This window comes from Montipora foliosa, chromosome 3 (assembly GCF_036669935.1).
Source record: "Montipora foliosa isolate CH-2021 chromosome 3, ASM3666993v2, whole genome shotgun sequence".
Lineage (NCBI taxonomy): Eukaryota > Metazoa > Cnidaria > Anthozoa > Scleractinia > Acroporidae > Montipora > Montipora foliosa.
Window position 1 is genome coordinate 54,766,013 of NC_090871.1, and position 20,000 is coordinate 54,786,012.

The following is a 20,000-nucleotide window of genomic DNA, read 5'->3' on the forward strand; positions in this document are numbered from 1 at the left end:
CATGGAGATAGCATTGCATTAACATGTTGAAAACAAGATGGCAGTTTACAAAGTCTCATGGGTCGTATCATTTCCATAATACACTGCATGTCCTTGCATTGTTAGCAGTTGTAACGCCCGTTTGCACCCAAATTGCCAACACCGTCCAACATCTGCAGAACCAACAACTCCCAACAGATTGCCTACAATGTTGGAAGTTTTAAGCGGTGAACAAATGGCTAGGGGGTTTTTCAGGATCAATAAACAACACTTTGTGGGGGACTTGGCCAGACTACTTTTATAGCGCAAATGGCAGCCTTGCAGTTTACAATCTTTACTGAATAACAAGTAGTTTTTACACAGTCAGGTGCACCCAGAACAGAATGAGAGAGAGACCAACACATCGGGAACAACGTCCCCTACTCTTCTCGAACAGTGCGTGGGTTCTTTAACGTCCCATGCAAGTCATATGAGACGGGGCATAAGCTTTATGTTCCCTGTCCAGGAGGACTAGAAAGTCTAACCATTTGAAGATGTCATAACAAAGGCAGCGCTCTCTCGTAAGTTATTTACAGACCATGAATATTGGTCCGGCAAAACTGAGCCAACCGATCGGCGGTTGATTAGGAGCAGTTTGAGAGTAAAAGTAGAGCCAACCGGTCGGCGGTCTATGTGGTTGGTTGGGGAGAAACTATTGATAGTTTACCATCAGCTGAAGTGCTCACGTCCTGAACATAACTTCAATCACTATAAGTGCTAAGCTACTCGGGGCCATTATTAATAACAGTTTAACATGGCGGAATTAACGATCATAATGAGGAGTTAGTTAAGAAAGCTCGTAGGAAGCTATATTTCCTAGTTCAGTTAATTCAAGCGTGCGCGCATACCCGCTAAAGAACTACATGTAGTAGCACACTACTGCACATGCATTAGATCATCGCTGGACTACGCATGTCCCGTGTTTCATAATTCTTTGCCGAAGTATTTACAATCAGAACTAGAAAGGGTCCAGAAACGAGCTCTTGCTTGCATATTTCCTGGTAAATCTTATGCCGAGGCATTTGGTAGTGCAGGGATAGTTTCCGTTCGTGATCACCAGGAGGCAATCGCGAAACAACTTTTTGAGTCTATATGTAAGAAAGAGAATAAAAAGCTTCATAATCTGCTGCCGAATACATGCAGGCAATCATTCGTAGAAAATTAAATTCGCAGTTTCATTTGCTCGAACTAAGAGATTCGAAGAATCCTTTATTATCAACAGCCTAACCCTGGCTTAGAATTATATTAAAATTAAAATTATTTAATATTTTAAAATACTTTATGTTTAGAAACATTTAGATATAACTTAGAGGTTTCTTAGAATTAATTTAATTGTAAATTTGACGGAATTATGGTTTTTACTTTTCTGAGAATTACGCAAATCAATAATATTTAACTGCGATGTAACTTTATTAACCAGTCTTTGTTTCTTTGTTTATTTTCTCTTCCTTCAATAGAAAAAGGCAAAAGTGTCTACGTGACCATGATTTTCCTGGCATTTTTCGCATTCATCGAAACGTAAAATTTGACAGGAAAGATTTTCATTTTAGATAGCATCTTTTTCTACAAACGAGAAATGTTTTAAAAAACGTTGTATCTGATCTGATTTAAAAAAATTGTCTTAAACTGAATTTTTGGTTGCAAATGCAGCCTTCTTAAGAGTAAAATATGTTTTTTTGTTTTTTGTTAGCTACACCACGAGATTAACGGAGCCCAATATCGAGTTGCCCGTGGGTCACGCGAAGCTAAAGTCACAAGCTTCACTCCATTTTACGTGAAACTTGAAACGGCAAGCCGACATTTGCCGTTTGCTAAATCTCTCTTATGTCGGTCATTTTACGTCGTCGCGAGGACGATCGAGAACGGCAAAAAAAAAGAAAACAAAAACAAAACAATCAAAAACAATTCAAACACGTTTGCACGGCGTGGATAGCCATATTTTCTGCTCATTTAATCTGTTGTTCTTGTCGACCTCGCTGATAATAGAAAGTCGTCGTTAAATGAGAATTCGAGTTCTTGCAGTCGCTTTGCGACTATTCTAAGCATTTTAACGTGACAAAGGTGTGGCAAATCCTCAAGAAAAAAACTAGTATGAACGGCGCTCAATTTAGGGAAGAAAATGAAAATTTATCCTCAAGGGCTGACGTTCTCCCTAAAACCTCAAATTTCGTCATTTCACATGGTTGTTTTGCTGACGAAGGCAAAGAAATAGACAAAAGTGAAAAGATGGACGTGCAGAGCGTGCAAAGCTACTGATTTTGCTCAATAAATATGCAAATTGGTGACGTTCTCGTTGCCGTCGCCGTTAGGAAGCTTTAGCAACGACAACGGTGACAACAACGAGAACGTCACAAATTTGCATATTTAGCGGCCAAAAACAATAGCTGTGCGCGCCCTGCACGTGCGTTTTTCATTTTTGTTTATTTCTTTGCCGTCGTCAGCAAAAGAAAGAACGTGAAATAGCCAAATTTGAGATTTTATGGAGGACGTCAGCACCTGGAGATAAATTGTACAGATTCTCTCCTAAGTAAACCATATTCCTATTCTCAGTATTGGACTGGAACTAGCTTGCAATGGCAGCTAATGCGGGGAAATCTTTTCACATGCAAATACTTTTTAATATATTTCCCCGCATTAGCCTCTGTGGGAATACGAATATGGTCTATTAAGCGTGACTCTTAGCGGTTTCATTCTTGAGGGACGGCCACACCATTCTCATGTTAATAAGCCTGGAAGATTTTAACCTGCGTAGCGAGGGCAAGGGTAGAGGGAAGCGAAGCGAAAAGGGAACTGGGGAGGGAGCGCAAGAAGTGGCTTGTTTTTCGGTTACGCCCCAAATTTTGAAGGGGTGGTCTGTTAAACTTCACCTGTCAAATTTTACTAATCAGATTCCTTGTTCGCAAAGCCCAGTCTCAATTTCCCGGGAAATGAAAATATATTTACAACCATCGAAGAGCTGTGGAATTGAAATGTCCAGCGAAGTGAAACGTGGCCGAAAGTCAAAGGAAAATAATCCAAATGAAAATTGTCGACTCTACTCCATTTCTCTTAGAGTCAAATACGGCTCGGAGAAGTTCTTGAGCTGTGTGAGCTTATTCAAGCCATCCAAGAGAGCGGGATATCAAAATGGGCTTGCTCTGAATGCAAAATTATCCTCGATCGGGTTAAACGCCGAAAACTCCGAGCAACTCTAGAGTGTGTTACGCAGTCTTTGTGCCCCAAAAATAAGAACTCTGTGATTTGTACCAGTCAGTAGAAGGAAAAATCAACCTAAAGGAGTCAACTACACCAGATCTGAAAAGAAAATCAAAACCCTCAACACTGGTAAAAGACACAGAAAGCGCCAGTGGCAGTCCAAAAAGCGTGCGAAGTCCACTTCACAAATTGTCTTGGATTCACTCTCGGAGAAAACCAACAATTAAATTACATATCGCGCCTTCGGAAAACTGTAATTGTACCATAAAAACACATCCACAATCGCACGTCAGCAAGCTCTTGGATACAAAAGGTTTGAAAGCAATTAGTCTCTGTCAGCGTTCAGCGGTTTCTTAAAGGAGGAAATAAAAGAAGCGGCAGATTCCCTACAAGTTTGTGCTGGTCATAATGCAGGAGCGGAGGCCGCGATACATGCAATTCTCTATTTTCGAATTCCCCATAGTACACTTTGTTTGGCCCCCAAATTTTGCATAAACTATTGTTTTCAAATGCTCTTGGAGACACTGCATATTCCCAAGAGCATTTGAAAACAATGGTTTATGCAAAATTTGGGGGGCAAACAAAGTGTATTATGGGGAATTCGAAAATAGAGAATGAGCCAAGTGTCTGAAGAAGAAGGAACAGATGGGATTCTGTTGATCGATGCAAGTAAAGCCTTTAACCGAATGAATAGGTCGGCGGCTTTGCACAATATCCAGATCACGTGCAAAAAAATGGCGCTCTATGTAATAAACACCTATAGAAGCCCATCTAGACTGTTTATCTGCGGCACGCAGGGGGATCCCCTGACGATCTCATGGTATTCAGTCAATACATCTATAATGATTCAGAATCTGAGGGCGCACTGCCTGATGGTTAAACAGGTGTGGCTTGGAGACGGCTCCGCTGGAGGAGGGAGAATCGCGCAGTTGTACGTCTGGTACAAGCAAATGAGTAAGGAGGGAGAAAAGTTTGGATATCTGGTGAACTGGTCAAAGAGCTGGCTGATTGTTAATTCTGAGGCACTTGCAGATGAAGCAAAGAGGGTGTTTGGAGATGAAGTCAATATAACAACTGAAGGTCAGCCCTGTCTAGGAGCAGTCATTGCGTCGCAAGAATACAAAGATCAGTATTGTGAGGAGAAAGTTCGCGTATGGAAAGAGGAAATCGAACGGCTCTCCCGAAATTGCAAGGAGTCAGCCTCACACAGCGTACATTGCGTTCACAAAAGGGTACAACTTTGTTTGGTCAATCAGAGCCTGTCCCTAAGGAGGAGCGTCGACTTGTCACCTTAACAACGATGCAAGGCTAGGGGGTCTGGGCATGCCAGATTTGAGCGATGAGGCGCCACATCAATTGGCTGCCTCGAAGTCAATAACTACTGCGCACGTAGATTCTATCACATCGCAGAGTACACTTATGGCGTCAGGCGAAGGATCTACGGAGGAGCTTAAGAGACATCATCAGTCACTGAAGAGGCGCGTGGCAAAGAGAAAATGGAAGGCATTGACTCAACTCTTTCCCTAGATCTGTTGCGACTAGTTAATTAATCGAGAGACAAGGGCGCAAGTTCTTGGTTAAATGCGATGCCTCTCGCAGATCAGGACCTAGCCCTGAATAAGCAGGAGTTCAGAGACTCGCTACGCTTACGGTATAATCTGCCTCTAGTCGATCTACCAATTATATGCGTGTGTGGGGATAAATTTACTGTAGGTCATGCCCTCTCATGTAAAATAGGGGGCTTTATAGTGCAGAAAAATGATGGTGTGCGTGATTTATTAACGGCATTCATCAATAAGGTCTGCGACAATGTGGAAATCGAACCACGTCTTCAACCCGTCGACAACGTGCGGCTACATTTGAGAAGTGCTGTCACAAACTTTGAGGCAAGATTAGACATCAAGGCGGGAGGTTTCTGGTCAAGAAGAGTTACGGCATTTTTTGATGTAAGAGTTACGCAAGTTAACTCCAAGTGTTACCAGAACAAGACAAGATCTGAAGTACTCAAGGAGCAAGAGGACGAGATGAAACGCAAGTACCAGCAGCGGGTGCTAGATGTAGAGATGGGTTCATTCACACCTTTAGTGTTTGGAACCAACGGCGGAATGGGAAATGAGTGTCGGCGTTTCCTGAAGCATCTTGCAGATAAGATAGCGCAGAAGGACATCGAGCCGCATAACACCGTCATCGCAAGGCTCAGGACACAAATTTCTTTCGAACTTTTAAGATCGGTACAAGCATGCGTGAGAGGTCCTCGAACGCCTTTTTACAGCAAGATAGAACACTCTTTAGACTGCAAAATAAACGTCACGGCCACTGAGAGCATCTAAAGTTTTTGAGCAATTTTTCAAGCTAAATGCTTTTGTATTATACATAATTATGAATTTTTATGAAATTTCGTATATTAATTTTATCAAATGTATTTTTTAAATAATCTTGAATTGTGAATAAAGTTGATTATTATTATTCTCTGTGTATGGATAATAATTCCGTAACTGAAAATGCAAATACGAGGCTTATTTTAGTATTTGTTTGCTTTCACGCGTCTTGCGATATTGTGATGTTTTGAAAACAACCAGCCCCCAAAAATATGCAATGAAGCCGTCATAGAACGTAACCTGAGTTTTTCTACTTACCAGAAACCATACCGAGTGCATACAATGTGGGATTCGTCGGCTATACAGGCTAGAAGGCGGTTTGTGAATGACGCGTCCGATTTTCAATAATTTAAAAACTCCTCGTCAGTCGCTGCTTCGGCAGAAGCAAACACGAGATTCATGGACTCCAGGAGCTTGAAATCGGCCGAAGCATTGGACAGATTACATGCCTGAAGACCAAGGGTTTCAGCTTCTTCTCTTTGGTCCTTGATAATGCCAATTAACGGGCAAATTCTCAGAATAACAGGATCCAACGGCGACGATTTCTCCTTCGTCATCAAATCTAGCACTTAATATACAATACTTTTTGCCCTAGGGACGATTTCAACCAATCAGAATTTTACGTTCATCCAGTGAACGCAATCACAGAAAACCACCCCCATTCGTTGCAAGCGCTCTCTCCCTATTCTCCCTCCCCAGTTCACTTTTGTGCGCGGCTTGATCACTCGCTTTGCTTCCCTCTCCCCTTGCGCTTGCTACGCATGCTAGGAAGAGAGTTAGAAGTGATTATAAGAACGTGAATTTATATTTTGAGATGACATTCTCTTTGCCGTTCCCGTCGTCGTTGCTAAAGGTCCCTGTTGTCGTTAGGGACTTTAAGATCTACGACGAAGGCGGTCGACGAAAGCGCCGTCACATCAAAATATAAATTGGCTCGTTCACGTCCTGCAATATGGGTGAGGTATCCTAAAAATAAATTGGTATGGGCGGTTTCATAGCGAAAAGAGAGTAGGAAAGATTCTCTGTTGCAATCTTACGTTGTCGTCAAAACCTCAAAATTGGTAATTTCATGGAGGACCGCAAACGTTAACATACTCGCTAAAATTCGTGCTGCACGTGTAGAACGATATTATTCATGTTATATTTCAAACACGAATTCAAGTGTTTCATTGCGATTTCAAACAACGAGAAAACTATTGAAACACGAGGGCCTCCGGGCCCGAGTGTTTTATTGTTTTCGAGTTGTTTGTCATCGCAATGAAACACGCAGAATGAGTGTTTGGAATAACTTCTCAAACGAATGAAATGGAATCAATTGTTTTTCCTGGTATTTGCGCACTCTGGAATGCACTGCTTACCATGATTAATGAATATGCAGATTAGGAGTGTTTGAAATTTGTTGAAACACTGCCAGCAGTGTTTCAACAAATTTCAAACACTGCTTGCGGTGCCATAAGGGTTTCACTGGGTATCCAAACCATTGCACCTGACCAAATGCAATAATCCTATTGGTTTACAGCCTTATGAATAATTAATGAGTTTGAGAAGTTCTTTTAACCAACGATATTATTGTTTTGTGGTGTTGTCGAAATCGTAGCCGTCGTCGTTTCTTAAACTTCTTGTTGCTAATGCTTCTTAGTGACTGAGGGAGTTTAAAAAACGACGAAGGCTGTGGCAACTATCAACTCCCTGTTGCTAATGCTTCTTAGTGACTGAGGGAGTTTAAGAAACGACGAAGGCTGCGGCAACTATTAACTCCCTGTTGCTAATGTTTCCTTGTGACTGAATATGTTTAATTAAGAAACGACGACCACTACGACTACGACTTCGCCACAAAAAGATAATATCATTGGTTAAAAGAGGAAAAATAATCGTACTGCACGTGCGGCACGCATTGCTGCTCATGTTTTTGCGTTACTCTGAGCAAAGTTCATTTAGATGACTGGTTATGAAACTCATAAAACTTCAAAAGTGAGAACAGTGACATCGCGCTTCATGCAAACTTCACTGTGACCATGCACAATCTTTTGTCCTCGGTTCACAAACTGAGTTTGTAAATAAATTTATCGAAACTTTTGGTTGGCTGCATTTTGGACAAAAGGGTGTGGTTTACGCATGGTCTGGGCCAAAACAGCAAAGAAAAACACAAAAGAAAGAAACTTTTCGAGTTTCATAACCATCTCCATATATTTGAGGTCTTTAAATTTGAAGTTTGACGACAACGTGAGAATATACATGTCAACCTTTCATTCTCCATTTTCACTCCAAAACCGCTCCTAACAAATTTAGTTTTAGGATACTTCACCCAAATTGTGCGACGTGAACAAGATGGAATAATCGCAAAAGACTTACAATAGAGCAAAATTATAGTTTGAGGTAACGTTTTTATTGCCGCCGGTTTCTGTCGTGGATCTTTAAGTGGGGAACTCAAGGACGGTGCCTACTAATTCAAAGTTGTTTTTGCCCCTATTTATGATTATGCAGGAAATGTAGATCTTAACAAGTGTTATTGAAATCCAAAAAGAAAATTGGGTGTAACCACGCATTTGTTAAAAATAATTCATGAACAATATTTGTAAAAAGCTCTAAAATGCAAAGTAATGTATGGTTTTCTTTCTCAAATTAAAGCTTAATTATCTCTAAAGAATGCATGGTTACCCCCCAATGTTCGGTTTGGACATCAAGAGTACTTTCTCTGCATAATTTAAAGCCGCGTAAAAATATCCCTGTATTAGTAAGCATCACCGATAGGAAACTCGAGATGCGCAGAACGTATCGCAATAACAATAGTCGGCACCGTCCTTAAGATCTACGACAAAACAACTAGTTGACTTGAGGTCTTTGTTATTTAGGAAGGGTACGTGCAGAAAGATTGTTTTTTCTCTTCAGTTATCCAATGATATTATTGTTTTGTGGTATTGTCGTTGCCATAGCCGTCGCCATTTCTTTAACTCCCTAGAGAATGTTTGGGACAGTTTAGGTTCTTTATGGCCAGATAAGACTTTAAAAAGCGGTTTGATAAGCTCGAACTTGCGATTTTCGGCAAATCTCCAACAGCGAGTGAGTTAAAGTGCTACTACGTTGAAAAAATGCAGTGTGTGAATGCGGCTTGATTAGTATGCAGAACACGAATTTGACTATCGGAAAGCCAAAACGTCTGCACACCAATTAAGCCGCTTTTTAAGCTAGTGAGTAAATGACGTCACTTTCTCCTCGATCCAGATCCGGCTGAAAGCTTATCACTCGGAACCGCACCAAGTAATGGCGGACCGTTAAATTAAAAAATGGAGTTAAAACAAATAGTCTTCCCCTTGAAATGACTACAAAAAATTCCGCCTATTGAGCAATCAACGCAAATACTTTCGAAATGTGAAGAAAAACGAGAGCTGATTTTTTTCATCGTAGTAGCACTTTAAACAATCGTTTGTGTTGTTTGTCGCGCGGTTTTGTGGCCGGCTACAGCTGCTTATTTCGGAGATAAATTTATCATTTCTCTGGGGACATAAACTATCACTTCGTTGTTTTGCATAGGACAGCAAAGAAACGAAGTAAAATGGGAAAACCCTTTGACTCCCATGATCTAAAAGTTCATTCTCCTCACTATTTTCATAGATTTCTTCGTTAGCAGGTCATGAGAATTTGGTGTTATATCAGGATGGCAGCCTTGAGCTGATAATAATCTTCATTCTCAGCACCTGTCTTCCGGACAGAGTCAAAGAGTTGAATAAGCAGATTTCGGCCTATTTCCAATTAACGTCATCGTTTAGATAGATAGATAGATAGATAGATAGATAGATAGATAGATAGATACTGTGTTTATCTCCTTCCGTTTTGCAGCTAAGGCTGAATTACACGAATGGGGTCAATACTAGAATATATAATATTATGAATACTTATATGTTACAAATTCACATAGTCTCTTTGTATTACATGGTTGTCTAATTAAATTCGTGTTTCCTGACCTGAGCGTGTAACCATGATTATTTGTCTGCGATGCAGTAGATGTAAGCACCGAGCGTAGTGGCTCTTGCGCGCGAGCATCGTGCAGAAAATTGACGCAAGCTTGACCACGACGCGTGGCAAGGGTCTGGAGACCAGACGCGACTAGAGCCTCGCTGTACGCCAGGCCAGGAAATACTATTCGGAGGGCCTTCCTCTGTACGCTCTCAACAACATAACTCAAATACTCAGGTAGAGCGGCCCAAACTGGTGAACCATACTCAAGGATTGATCTTACAAGGGTGCAATAGATAGCAATTAAATCTACAGCTGGAACCTTTGATCTCGCTAGCAAACGAAGGGCATAGAGCCGTTTGTTCGCTTTCTTAAAAACATAATCTATATGTTCATTCCATGACAGGTCATTTGTTACGTGAATGCCAAGAATTTTATAACTGTATACACGTTTAACTACTGAGCCCATTAACTGCAAGGGACCGAGTTGCGTGGGTTGAAACTGCAAAAAGTTGATGACCATTTCCTGACACTTTTTGGGATTGAGGCGCATCCCCCGTTCAGCGGCAAACGGGCAAATATGGTCAGCCATACAGGGCAAATAGCTTGGCGAGCACCTGGGGATGATCTCAAATACAGTGGTATCGTCGACATACTTAACACGACATGGCCAGAAACTGGCCAATCCATTCACCAAGATAGCAAACAACAATGGTGCGAGTCTAGTGCCCTGCGGTATTCCCCCGTTGGGAAAAACAAGAGGCGACAAGGAGCCATTTAACATAACACGCTGAGGCCTGAACGAGAGAAACACCCCAATCCACCGAATGAGACATTGGCTGACATTTAAGTGCTTAAGTTCTTCTGTTATGTTATCATCGTTTCTTGCATGAAGGCTGCTTTTGGGGCCAGACTGTCCGCCGTACCAGCAAGGAATCACCTTTGGTGTCCGTGAATGAAGGTCCCCACATAGTTCCCGCTACGCTGCAGTACTCTGGCTACTGCCATCGAGGAGTTGCATGTGAGAAGGGTCAGCCAGTTAAGTCTTCTTTTAGTAGTTAAGACAAGCGGTGTAAAACGTAACCTATCACTAAGTTGAATGGACCAATCAGAAAACTGGGTTGCTGGCCTCCCATACTGGCTTTTCGCGTATGGTCTTTGGCCAAGTCAGACGTAAGAAAACCACACGGTAGAATATGCCGACCGAGATCTTAACTCAGTCTCTCGCGATCGGAAATGATTCATGGTGATCCGCATAATTTATAAAATAAATTCCTAAGACTATCCGACTCAAACTGTTTTCGAGATGACGGTTAAAAATTGGCAAATTTTAGAGGCATGGAATGCGATTGGGCCTCGTCTGTGGATGTGAACCTTGAAAAATTTTTGTTGTTCACTTTAGTATCTTCACCTACTGAGAAAACAAACATATGCGTCATTATATCAAAACTGTTTTTCAACAAAGAAGTTCTTAGAAAAAGAAAGGCTGACCGGGTGACGTTGACTCAGAGACAAACCCATGTCTTTCAACAAATGGTTACCGTTTAAGTTCACTTTGTATAACTTGTGTGAAATGTGTTATGCGCTGCAATAAAGTGTATCAATTTTCTTGTGTTCAGTCGAATTAAAATATTAGCGGTACAAATAAAACTAATAGACCTTATTCACGATAGCCGCCATGTTGGATTTGCCTTTATCATGCAACTTTTTGTAACTACACACTTATGAGGGGGCAAACAACACAAGTTCGAGAGGTTATAACGAACATCTTAGCCACACAGATGATTTTTCTCACGTTCATTGAATGTTTATCTTCTAAGTAGTAAAATAGAATGCTTACACAAGTTACTTCGATGATTTTTTTATTGAAAAATGAGGAGATAACGAAGTAGAAAGTCAAAATGTCGGAGGCAACCAAAAGATATAAAATTATTATAAAAGGTACTTAATTCTAAATTCTAAAATGCACTTTTAGCAATGTTAATTCAATATTTCGAGGGGCCGATTTTCCGCAATTTGCCTTTATTCCAATGTTTGCCCTCCAGCATAACACGTGGCTAATTTGCATGACAATTTGAAAACCAACATGGCAGCTATCGTGAATAAGGGCTATCAAAGTGATGATTACAGAAAGAAAAAAAAAAAAAAAAAAACGTGCTGACCCAGCTGATGAAATCTGTCTTCTTATTTCTTCCACTCTCACAGTCTTTTGGTATTAAGTCGTGTGCGTTGTCATCCGATGAAGATAGTTGCTCAGACTCAATCAACGAGGAGCATTTAAACAGGTGAGAGAAAACAAGGTTCAATCGATAGACTATCAAAGAAGACAGTGTTTTTTTTCCCTAAAACGATGCAAAAGAAATATGTCAAAAACATGGTACGTTTTTTAAAGTGCCGTGTAACGCAAATTGAAGCTATTAAGGTGGTTCATTCCCAGGACACAGACAAGCAATTAAACTAATCAGAACGCGACGCAGGTGCGTGAGGCTGGCGCTAAGGTGACACGGCAAAACGCGTGTGAGCTTCTGATTGGTCAACAAGTTGGCAAGAGATTTTCGTTTACCAATCACTGAGCGTAGCGGAACAACAACCCTGTCATGGGCGAAATATCTCTCAAAAGTTGAAAGAAGAACTTCACTACATATGGTTTATAGGCTTGCAACGCCATAGCCTGCGCGCAGACTCCCTCTTCTCGGCCCACTCTAGTCCCCATCTTTCTCGCTCGTCCCGTCAAAACAGATAGCATGGCCAAAACTCAGATGTATCCCGGTGGAAATAGTGGGTAATCGTTATACTTGTTTCTTGAGCAAAAAGCAACATCATACGCTTTCTAGTGAAACTAATTCTTTTTGTCCCAATAACACTGATTGCGCTGACGTTTGTCGCTGTAGAATGAAACGCCTAAGGCGTTCACTAGTTTTCTTGCTCATAATAAAAGATTGTTAAAGAGCAAGGTATGATTCGAGTCTTGTAACGAACCGATCCACGGAGGTTTTGTTTCCCCGCAATTAACATGGTCTCGTTTGTCGAAACTAGAGTCCCGAAGCTTTTCGAGCGCATTTCGGCTGCTATTAAATCACTATATCTTGAAAAGGAAGAGTTACTTAGGACATGAAAATACGGGTGATTTTCTTCCTGATCTAAGGACCATGTAACGGATTAGCTTTATCAAGTGAGCAAGTTAAGGAGAAGTTCTTGAGAGGGAATTTTCAAAGCCACCATGCAAACTATTTCCATTTACCAAGGGATGCGATAAACGAAAAAGACAAGTGGACCTCGCACTTATCTGCACGATTTAATTAAGCAACTGTCTCTTTATAGATACCTGAAAAATTCAGGTGACTCCAACGGGATCTGAACCTATGACCCTCTGCGATGCCGGTACAATGCTCGGCCCACTGAGATATGACCGAAGCTATTCATTTGAAAGCCACCTGAATTTTTCAGCTGTCTATAAGGAGACAATTGCTTAAATTGTCCAGATAAGTGTGAGGATCACTTCTCTCTTTCGTCTTTAACCCGCACTTCAATTATGCATACATTTCAGATACGATAAAGATACTTGGAGACTAAGGGGTAGATAGTGGGGTAAGGGTGTCTACGATAAGAGACAATTGCTTAAATTGTCCAGATAAGTGCGAGGATCACTTCTCTCTTTCGTCTTTAACCCGCACTTCAATTATGCATACATTTCAGATACGATAAAGATACTTGGAGACTAAGGGGTAGATAGTGGGGTAAGGGTGTCTACGATAAGAGACAATTGCTTAAATTGTCCAGATAAGTGCGAGGATCACTTCTCTCTTTCGTCTTTAACCCGCACTTCAATTATGCATACATTTCAGATACGATAAAGATACTTAGAGACTAAGGGGTAGATAGTGCGGTAAGGGTGTCTAGTATGAGAGACATGTACTCGGGTGCCTAGGGGTAGATAGTGGGTTAAGGGCTCAGTCTTTGACTTCCAGCATTAATCAGCACGTAAAATCTCCTCATATTTCTAATAAAATCTCTGTCAAACAGGTATTGACAAAGAAGAGAATTATCAGCTTAAGAGATGTGATTTAACACCAAAGTCTCATAACTACTCAACAAAGAAAGCTATGGTACTAGTTAGGAGAATGAACGTTTCGATCTTGGGAATAAAAGGGTTAACAAAGGAAATAGAAGAAAACAAGAAAACGTTTTCTTTTTCGTCTTTAAGAAAGTCTCCTTGCCCTAACAACCTGACCGTGGGGATGAACGTTTTGGTTTCTTACGGAAAATGACGGTATGAGGCTTGAACTCGGGTTGAAAGATGTTTCTATGGTAATCTTCAGGTAAGAGCATATCAGGACCCTCTTAAACTCGCTGCTCCCGATAAGTAGAATAAACCTATCAAACTCTCTTGTTAAATTGATTTAATTCGTAAACAAAACACTATATTTACACAAAGCAAAGTAATGAAGAAACTTCATTGATAAGACCTTTGTAAAATTGCATTAAAAGGATACCACAAAAAGATTGTTTCTCCTTGAAAACGCAGGAATATATAGATATCGCTTACGCAGAAAAACACCATTTAAGCGAACACCTTGATAAATTACTTTATAAGGATGTTGTCAGATTTGTTGAACCTGAATGTGAAAAGCTGCAGCAATCTTTGCAGCTTAATAGACCTAACAACAATAATGTACATATTAATGCATCAATTAAAGCACTGAATAGGCCTTTTTCGATATATTAAAATTAAGCTTGAAAGAGAGGTTTAGAGGATAAAGAAAAAGGAAAGTGAATGATAATTATGTAAATATTTTTCACATTCATTCCATACTGTTTCGATTTTTTTTTTGTCCTCACTGCCTCAATATCAAGCTGAATATTTGATATTTGGAAAATGGCCTATTGAAACTAGCATTTGCATTAAATGGTTGCCACTAAAATTCATTTGTTATTAACAAGTAAATAAATTTATTTTACAAGAATCTTGTCAGATTACTGAACCTGAATGTGAAAAGCCGCAGCATTCTTTGATATCATTACAGTAACGTCTAAACAGCATTCACGTACAGACACATTCTTAGACTATGTTTACACTAGGGGAAAAGTCTGCATTCAAATCTCTCGGGGTTTATAATGCATTTACATGTTAATGTAGCATTCACATTTAAATAATATAAAAATACTTGGAACAAAACGTTTTATTCTGAAAGGATCTCAATTGGGCTAAACAATGAGTTAGCCAATTTGGTCTATTTTAAAAAAGAGACAAAAATGTGGTGCAACGAAACTGGCGCTTTTAGCATTTGACCGGCTTGAGTTCTATGTGAAATTGAAGTAGATTAAAAAAGGCAACTGACGGAAGTCATAAAAAGTCATCGGATTGCGCGCCTGCTGTCTATCATCTATGCGGACATCTTGAGTAGCACATCTTCCTTTCTATTTTATGTAAAATGTCTTAAAGCCGTACTATGACCAAAAAATCAATTCTTCTTTTTCTTTGGATTTCAAAACTACGTTAACACTAAGTGACCCAAGTTTTAAGCTTTGATTTCAAAATCTTAACTGACATTTTCCTATTAAATGGTTCTGCCATTACTAACTTTAAATTCTTGAAAGAGCTGGATCGAGGAGAAAATTACGTCAAAGACTCACAAGTGACAGTGCGTGTGTACGTGGCTGACTTGATATGCAGCAGGGGAGTTTCGTGCTTTCAGACTTTAAACTCGTGTTTTGCATATATGATAAACTGCATTTACGCGCTGAGACGTTTAACTAGTCAGTAAATGAAGTCACTTACCCCTAGATCCAACCCTCTAATGTCCAATTGGTCAGTTTTGAACGTAAGTAATGGCGGACCACAAAAAATCCAAACATTTGGCCAGTCAAGTGTTCAGCAAACACACTTTCAAAATCCGAAGGAAAAAAGACTCGACTGTGTTTTTTTTATCAGAGTAACACTTTAACTGAAACATATCTCAAGGGACAAAATGGGTGTATTTCTATGTATGTAAGCTCTTCATTTCTCGTGACGCACTAGCAAGAAAGCGACTTTTAACCTTTCAATGCATGCTAAACCAACGAACAAGGGGTGAGGAGGTGAAGTGAGATAGTCGTCAAATTCAACAACAACACCGTGAACTCTAAAAGATAATAAGGACCTTGAGCTGACGACAACGGCTACAAGAACGCCATAAATTTGCATATTTAGCGAGCAAAAACAATAGCTTTGCACGCCCTGCACGTGCGCTTTACATCTTGATACATTTCTTTGCCGTTCTCGTCTTGACTACGACGTGAAATGTTCAAATTTGAGGTCATGTAGAGAACAAGAGAACACGACTATGAATTTTCAATTTTCTCTCTGAACATCCACCCAAACCGTTCTCATCAACTTTATTCTTGGATTGTGTATTCACACTTTCCAAGCCGAGGAGAGACATGGAGTAATCGCAAAATTATTACAGTAACGGGAAATAATATTTTTAACCAACGTTGTCGTAGCCGTTGTCGTCGTCCTTGCTTAAGGTCCCTAATATTGTGAGTCATGATCCTGTTGGCGTCGATGTAAACACTGAAACCTTTAGAAAGTAGATCACGCTCACTAAAGAAGTTTGATGCGAGAGTCTAAACTAAGGCGAGGAGCACCAATGGAGTACCCAGACAAATACAAAGTAGTAAGGGAGGTGTTTACTGCGAGGGCCTGGGAAAGTGAAGCAGGACCCTCATCACCAATGAAGTTGCGAGACAAAATCAAAGTAGTAAGGGAGGTGTTTACTGCGAGGGCCTGGGAAAGTGAAGCAGCACCCTCAGCAGAAATGGAGTTGCCAGACAAATCCAAAGTAGTAAGGGAGGTGTTTACTGCGAGGGCCTGGGAAAGTGAAGCAGCACCCTCATCACCAATGAAGTTGCGAGACAAAATCAAAGTAGTAAGGGAGGTGTTTACTGCGAGGGCCTGGGAAAGTGAAGCAGCACCCTCATCACCAATGAAGCTGCGAGACAAAATCAAAGTAGTAAGGGAGGTGTTTACTGCGAGGGCCTGGGAAAGTGAAGTAGCACCCGCATAACCAATGAAGTTGTTAGACAAATCCAAAGCAGAAAGGGAGGTGTTTACTGCGAGGGCCTGGGAAAGTGAAGTAACACCCTCAGCACCAATGGAGTTCCGAGACAAATCCAAAGTAGTAAGGGAGGTGTTTACTGCGAGGGCCTGGGAAAGTGAAGTAGCATTCGCATCACCAATGGAGTTGTCAGACAATTTCAAAGTAGTAATGGAGGTGTTTACTGTGAGTACCTGGGAAAAGGTAGCAATACGAGTACGCGATGCCAAGTCAATTACAACTTTCGTCAAATCAAGACTCTTACCAAAGGCATAAATTAACTTAGTATATAGGTTTTCCGAGCAAGCTTTACATTCCTCTACGACGTCCAAAGCCAACTTCAGGTACGGGTTCTGTTTAACCGGAGATCTGCGGCCTGTCAGACTTGCAAGTGAGGCAACATCAGTTACAATCGACACTGCCGCTTCCTGGGATTGCGATGCTATGATTCCACTCATGAACATGAAAACTTGATTTAGTTCATGAAAATATCTTTCGTCGGTCAGAACTGACTTCTCTTCAATTGCTCCATCCAGGATGGAAAACGCAAGATGTAGACCGGAAAAGAATTCTTGAAAACTCTTGTGAAAGAAGCTATAACGGAAAGAAGGCGTTCTCTTGCTACCGCCAGCCTGCATCGAGAGAAAGCCAAATTTAATGAACAGACTTTCCGTGAAATTCCCTTCGACGTCTTCGAAATGCTGCTCTCCTTTAAAAAGAGATTCTTGCGCCATTCTTCCTAGGGTCATCAGTTCCTTCTTGTAAACTATTAGAAGGTCTTTACCACTACGTGGTAAGTGGTTCTTCATTTCGTATCGTCTCAAAACGAAGAGAACAATCTCTACGTACAGCTGTGTTCTGTTGTTTGGTAGAATGCCGCCAAAATCTTCGAAAAGCACACAAAGCAGTAGTGTATTTAAAGGATTTTTTGTCAGTTCTGCTAAATGTCCGTCAATATGCTGATCATCATCGTCATCGTCATCGCCATCGCCATCATCATCGTCATCGTCGTCATCGTCTTCTAAAGATCCTTTAATACGCTGATCATCATCGTCATCAACGTCATCTTCATCATCACCGTCATCATCATCACCATCATCATTATCGTCATCATCATCACCATCGTCATCATCACCTTCATCATCGTTATCATCATACGGATGCCACAGTACATTTATCAGCTTCTCTCCCATTTGTTCTGCGTCTCGAAAATACTTCCTTATAAAACACTTCGCATCACTGCTCGTGAATCCCACAATCTCCAACAGTGTGTCCGAGTAAGGTCTTACTTTACTTCCTGCTTCGTGACGAGAAGTAAGAACAATGTGACAACCAGGGAGCAGCTTTCTTTGAACAAGACTTAAGTACACAGCCAATTTTTGAGGGTCTGACTCATCTAAACCATCGAGCACTAACAGGACTTTAGAAGGGTTTTCTCGCACGAAACGGAAAAACGTGTCTTTTAACTCTGGGTCAATTTCTTCCGGCAGAATTTGATCGACAATAGCTTCCCGGATGCTAGATTTAATTTCACGACATCTGAGGAGCAGGAGCACCTTTACTCTTGGGAAAGACTCGTCCCATTCGCAGTCTTGTTTAGTTGCCCAATCATATGCCAGCTTTTGACAGTAGGTCGTCTTTCCCATGCCGGGTTCACCCTCGATCAGGACAATCCGTGGATGTTGGCAATCTTCGTGTGATGTAAAAATACTTGTCATGTTGGTGATTTCTTTCGTCAGCGTTCCGCGTGTCTTTTCTTTTGCGACTATCTTAAGTCTAGTGAAAATTTTCTCTAGTTGGAAGCTGAACCCTTCACACCAAGGAACTGGGCAAACCACCCCTTCACACTTTTGGTAAATTTGTCTTATGGATTCTATGATATCACTTTGACATGGAGAACTAGCTGCAAAACAAACAAACACCAAGAAAATAGGGTCAATTTAGAAGTTGATTGACTCAGAGTTACCAGCTTTTCCTTTTTTCAGGAGTGAGAGACGATTTCCAATTTCAAAGCGAAAATCCATCCCCTCCTTCTGGTAGACTATTCTTGGCTTACCGATTTCCTGGCTAATCCGTCTTCACATTAAGATTCATTATTCACACGAATAAGGTGTGCGAGTCAAGTTTCGTGAAGAAATTGTGAGAATGTACTGACGCAAACATATTTGCTGAAAAGCTGGCGGGTCAGAAAATGACTATCACATGCTAAATTTGATCCTGTGAGTTAATTTAGAGGTGTCAGTGGTATGCAAGCCCTCTTGGCTGATTTTCCTACGTATCGCCGCTTTACAAGTCATTTCTGGTACACACACAAGCAGAGTTTCTAAATGAACCTGTTGTCCTATCCACGTTTGTTTTCATACAAAAAATTCCGACAAAATGTTTTCTGCCGGCGTGCATAAGTGTTAGGCTTGCGTATCACAGTGCTTAGAGGTAAGAACTGAAACGAGCACGAGTTAACATAAAACCAACACAATATTATAGGAATAATAATATATTCAAATTGAAATGCAGTGACAATTATAATGAAGTAATAAATCCACTTTAAAACCACGTTGGGCAGAGCAAAAAAGCTGATATGTAAAAATTGCTCATTTTTGCGCAACACATTTTACTGCAATATTTTGAACATATTGTATGATTTTTTTCGCCGCGTCGATTTCCAACATTGCCAAATTGCCTCTATCGCACTTATTTTTAAGGCTGCATATACCTTTCGTTCGATGAGAAGCCAGGGAAGACGATGGAGGGCTTTCGCCTGTAAATAGGACCTGACGTTGTTCATCTGTCAAAATCATATAACAAACCATACATGACTTAAGGTTGGCATTCGCATAAACGGCGCACACAATACGAGCTCATTTGAATCGTAATCTCATCAGTTCTGCCCCCCCCCCCCCCCCCCCCTTCCCCTAAGCCCTAAGATGACCTGCGGCTTTCTACTACAACTGGTATTCTGCAACAACAATGCCACCAGTCAGCTACGCCATTCCTTAGTGGTGAACCCCCTGCTAAGAAAAATCCTGGATCCGCTGTCCCTGCACAATACATAAAAAGAACGTCTAGGTTTCGTTGTTTGGCGGCAACATGTCCTCGGCCAAACGTTAAGACTGCACAAGCAGGATCTACATCAGCCACAGCCAGAAAACCTTAATTCAAAGAGCTAAGAAAAATCCTGGAACCGCCGTCCCTGCACAATACATAAAAAGAACGTCTAGGTTTCGTTGTTTGGCGGCAACATGTCCTCGGCAAAACGTTAAGACTGCACAAGCAGGATCTACATCAGTCACTGCCACAAAACCTTAATTCAAAAAGCATCAGTCAGTAAAATTTATAATCAGATTTAAACTTGCTTCGGTTTAGACGACTTTACCTGAAT

General features: G+C 40.9%; 1 protein-coding gene across 2 annotated transcripts in view; it reads right to left on the reverse strand.

The window, feature by feature from the left end:
• LOC137997688 (nucleotide-binding oligomerization domain-containing protein 2-like) overlaps positions 1-20,000 on the reverse strand; it is a 73,096-nt gene that overhangs the window by 27,070 nt on the left and 26,026 nt on the right. The window contains exons 9-11 of one of the 2 annotated variants that reach the window (XM_068843867.1): positions 19,995-20,000; positions 19,335-19,406; positions 16,129-18,524 (exon numbers count right to left, since the gene is read on the reverse strand). The exon at positions 19,995-20,000 is cut by the window's right edge and continues 69 nt beyond it. The exons of the other annotated variant lie outside the window; for it this stretch is intronic. Of the exons in view, the coding sequence (XP_068699968.1) occupies positions 16,129-18,524; positions 19,335-19,406; positions 19,995-20,000 (2,474 nt within the window). Of the gene's footprint in view, positions 1-16,128; positions 18,525-19,334; positions 19,407-19,994 lie in introns of those variants that run through there. 2 annotated transcript variants of the gene reach the window in all.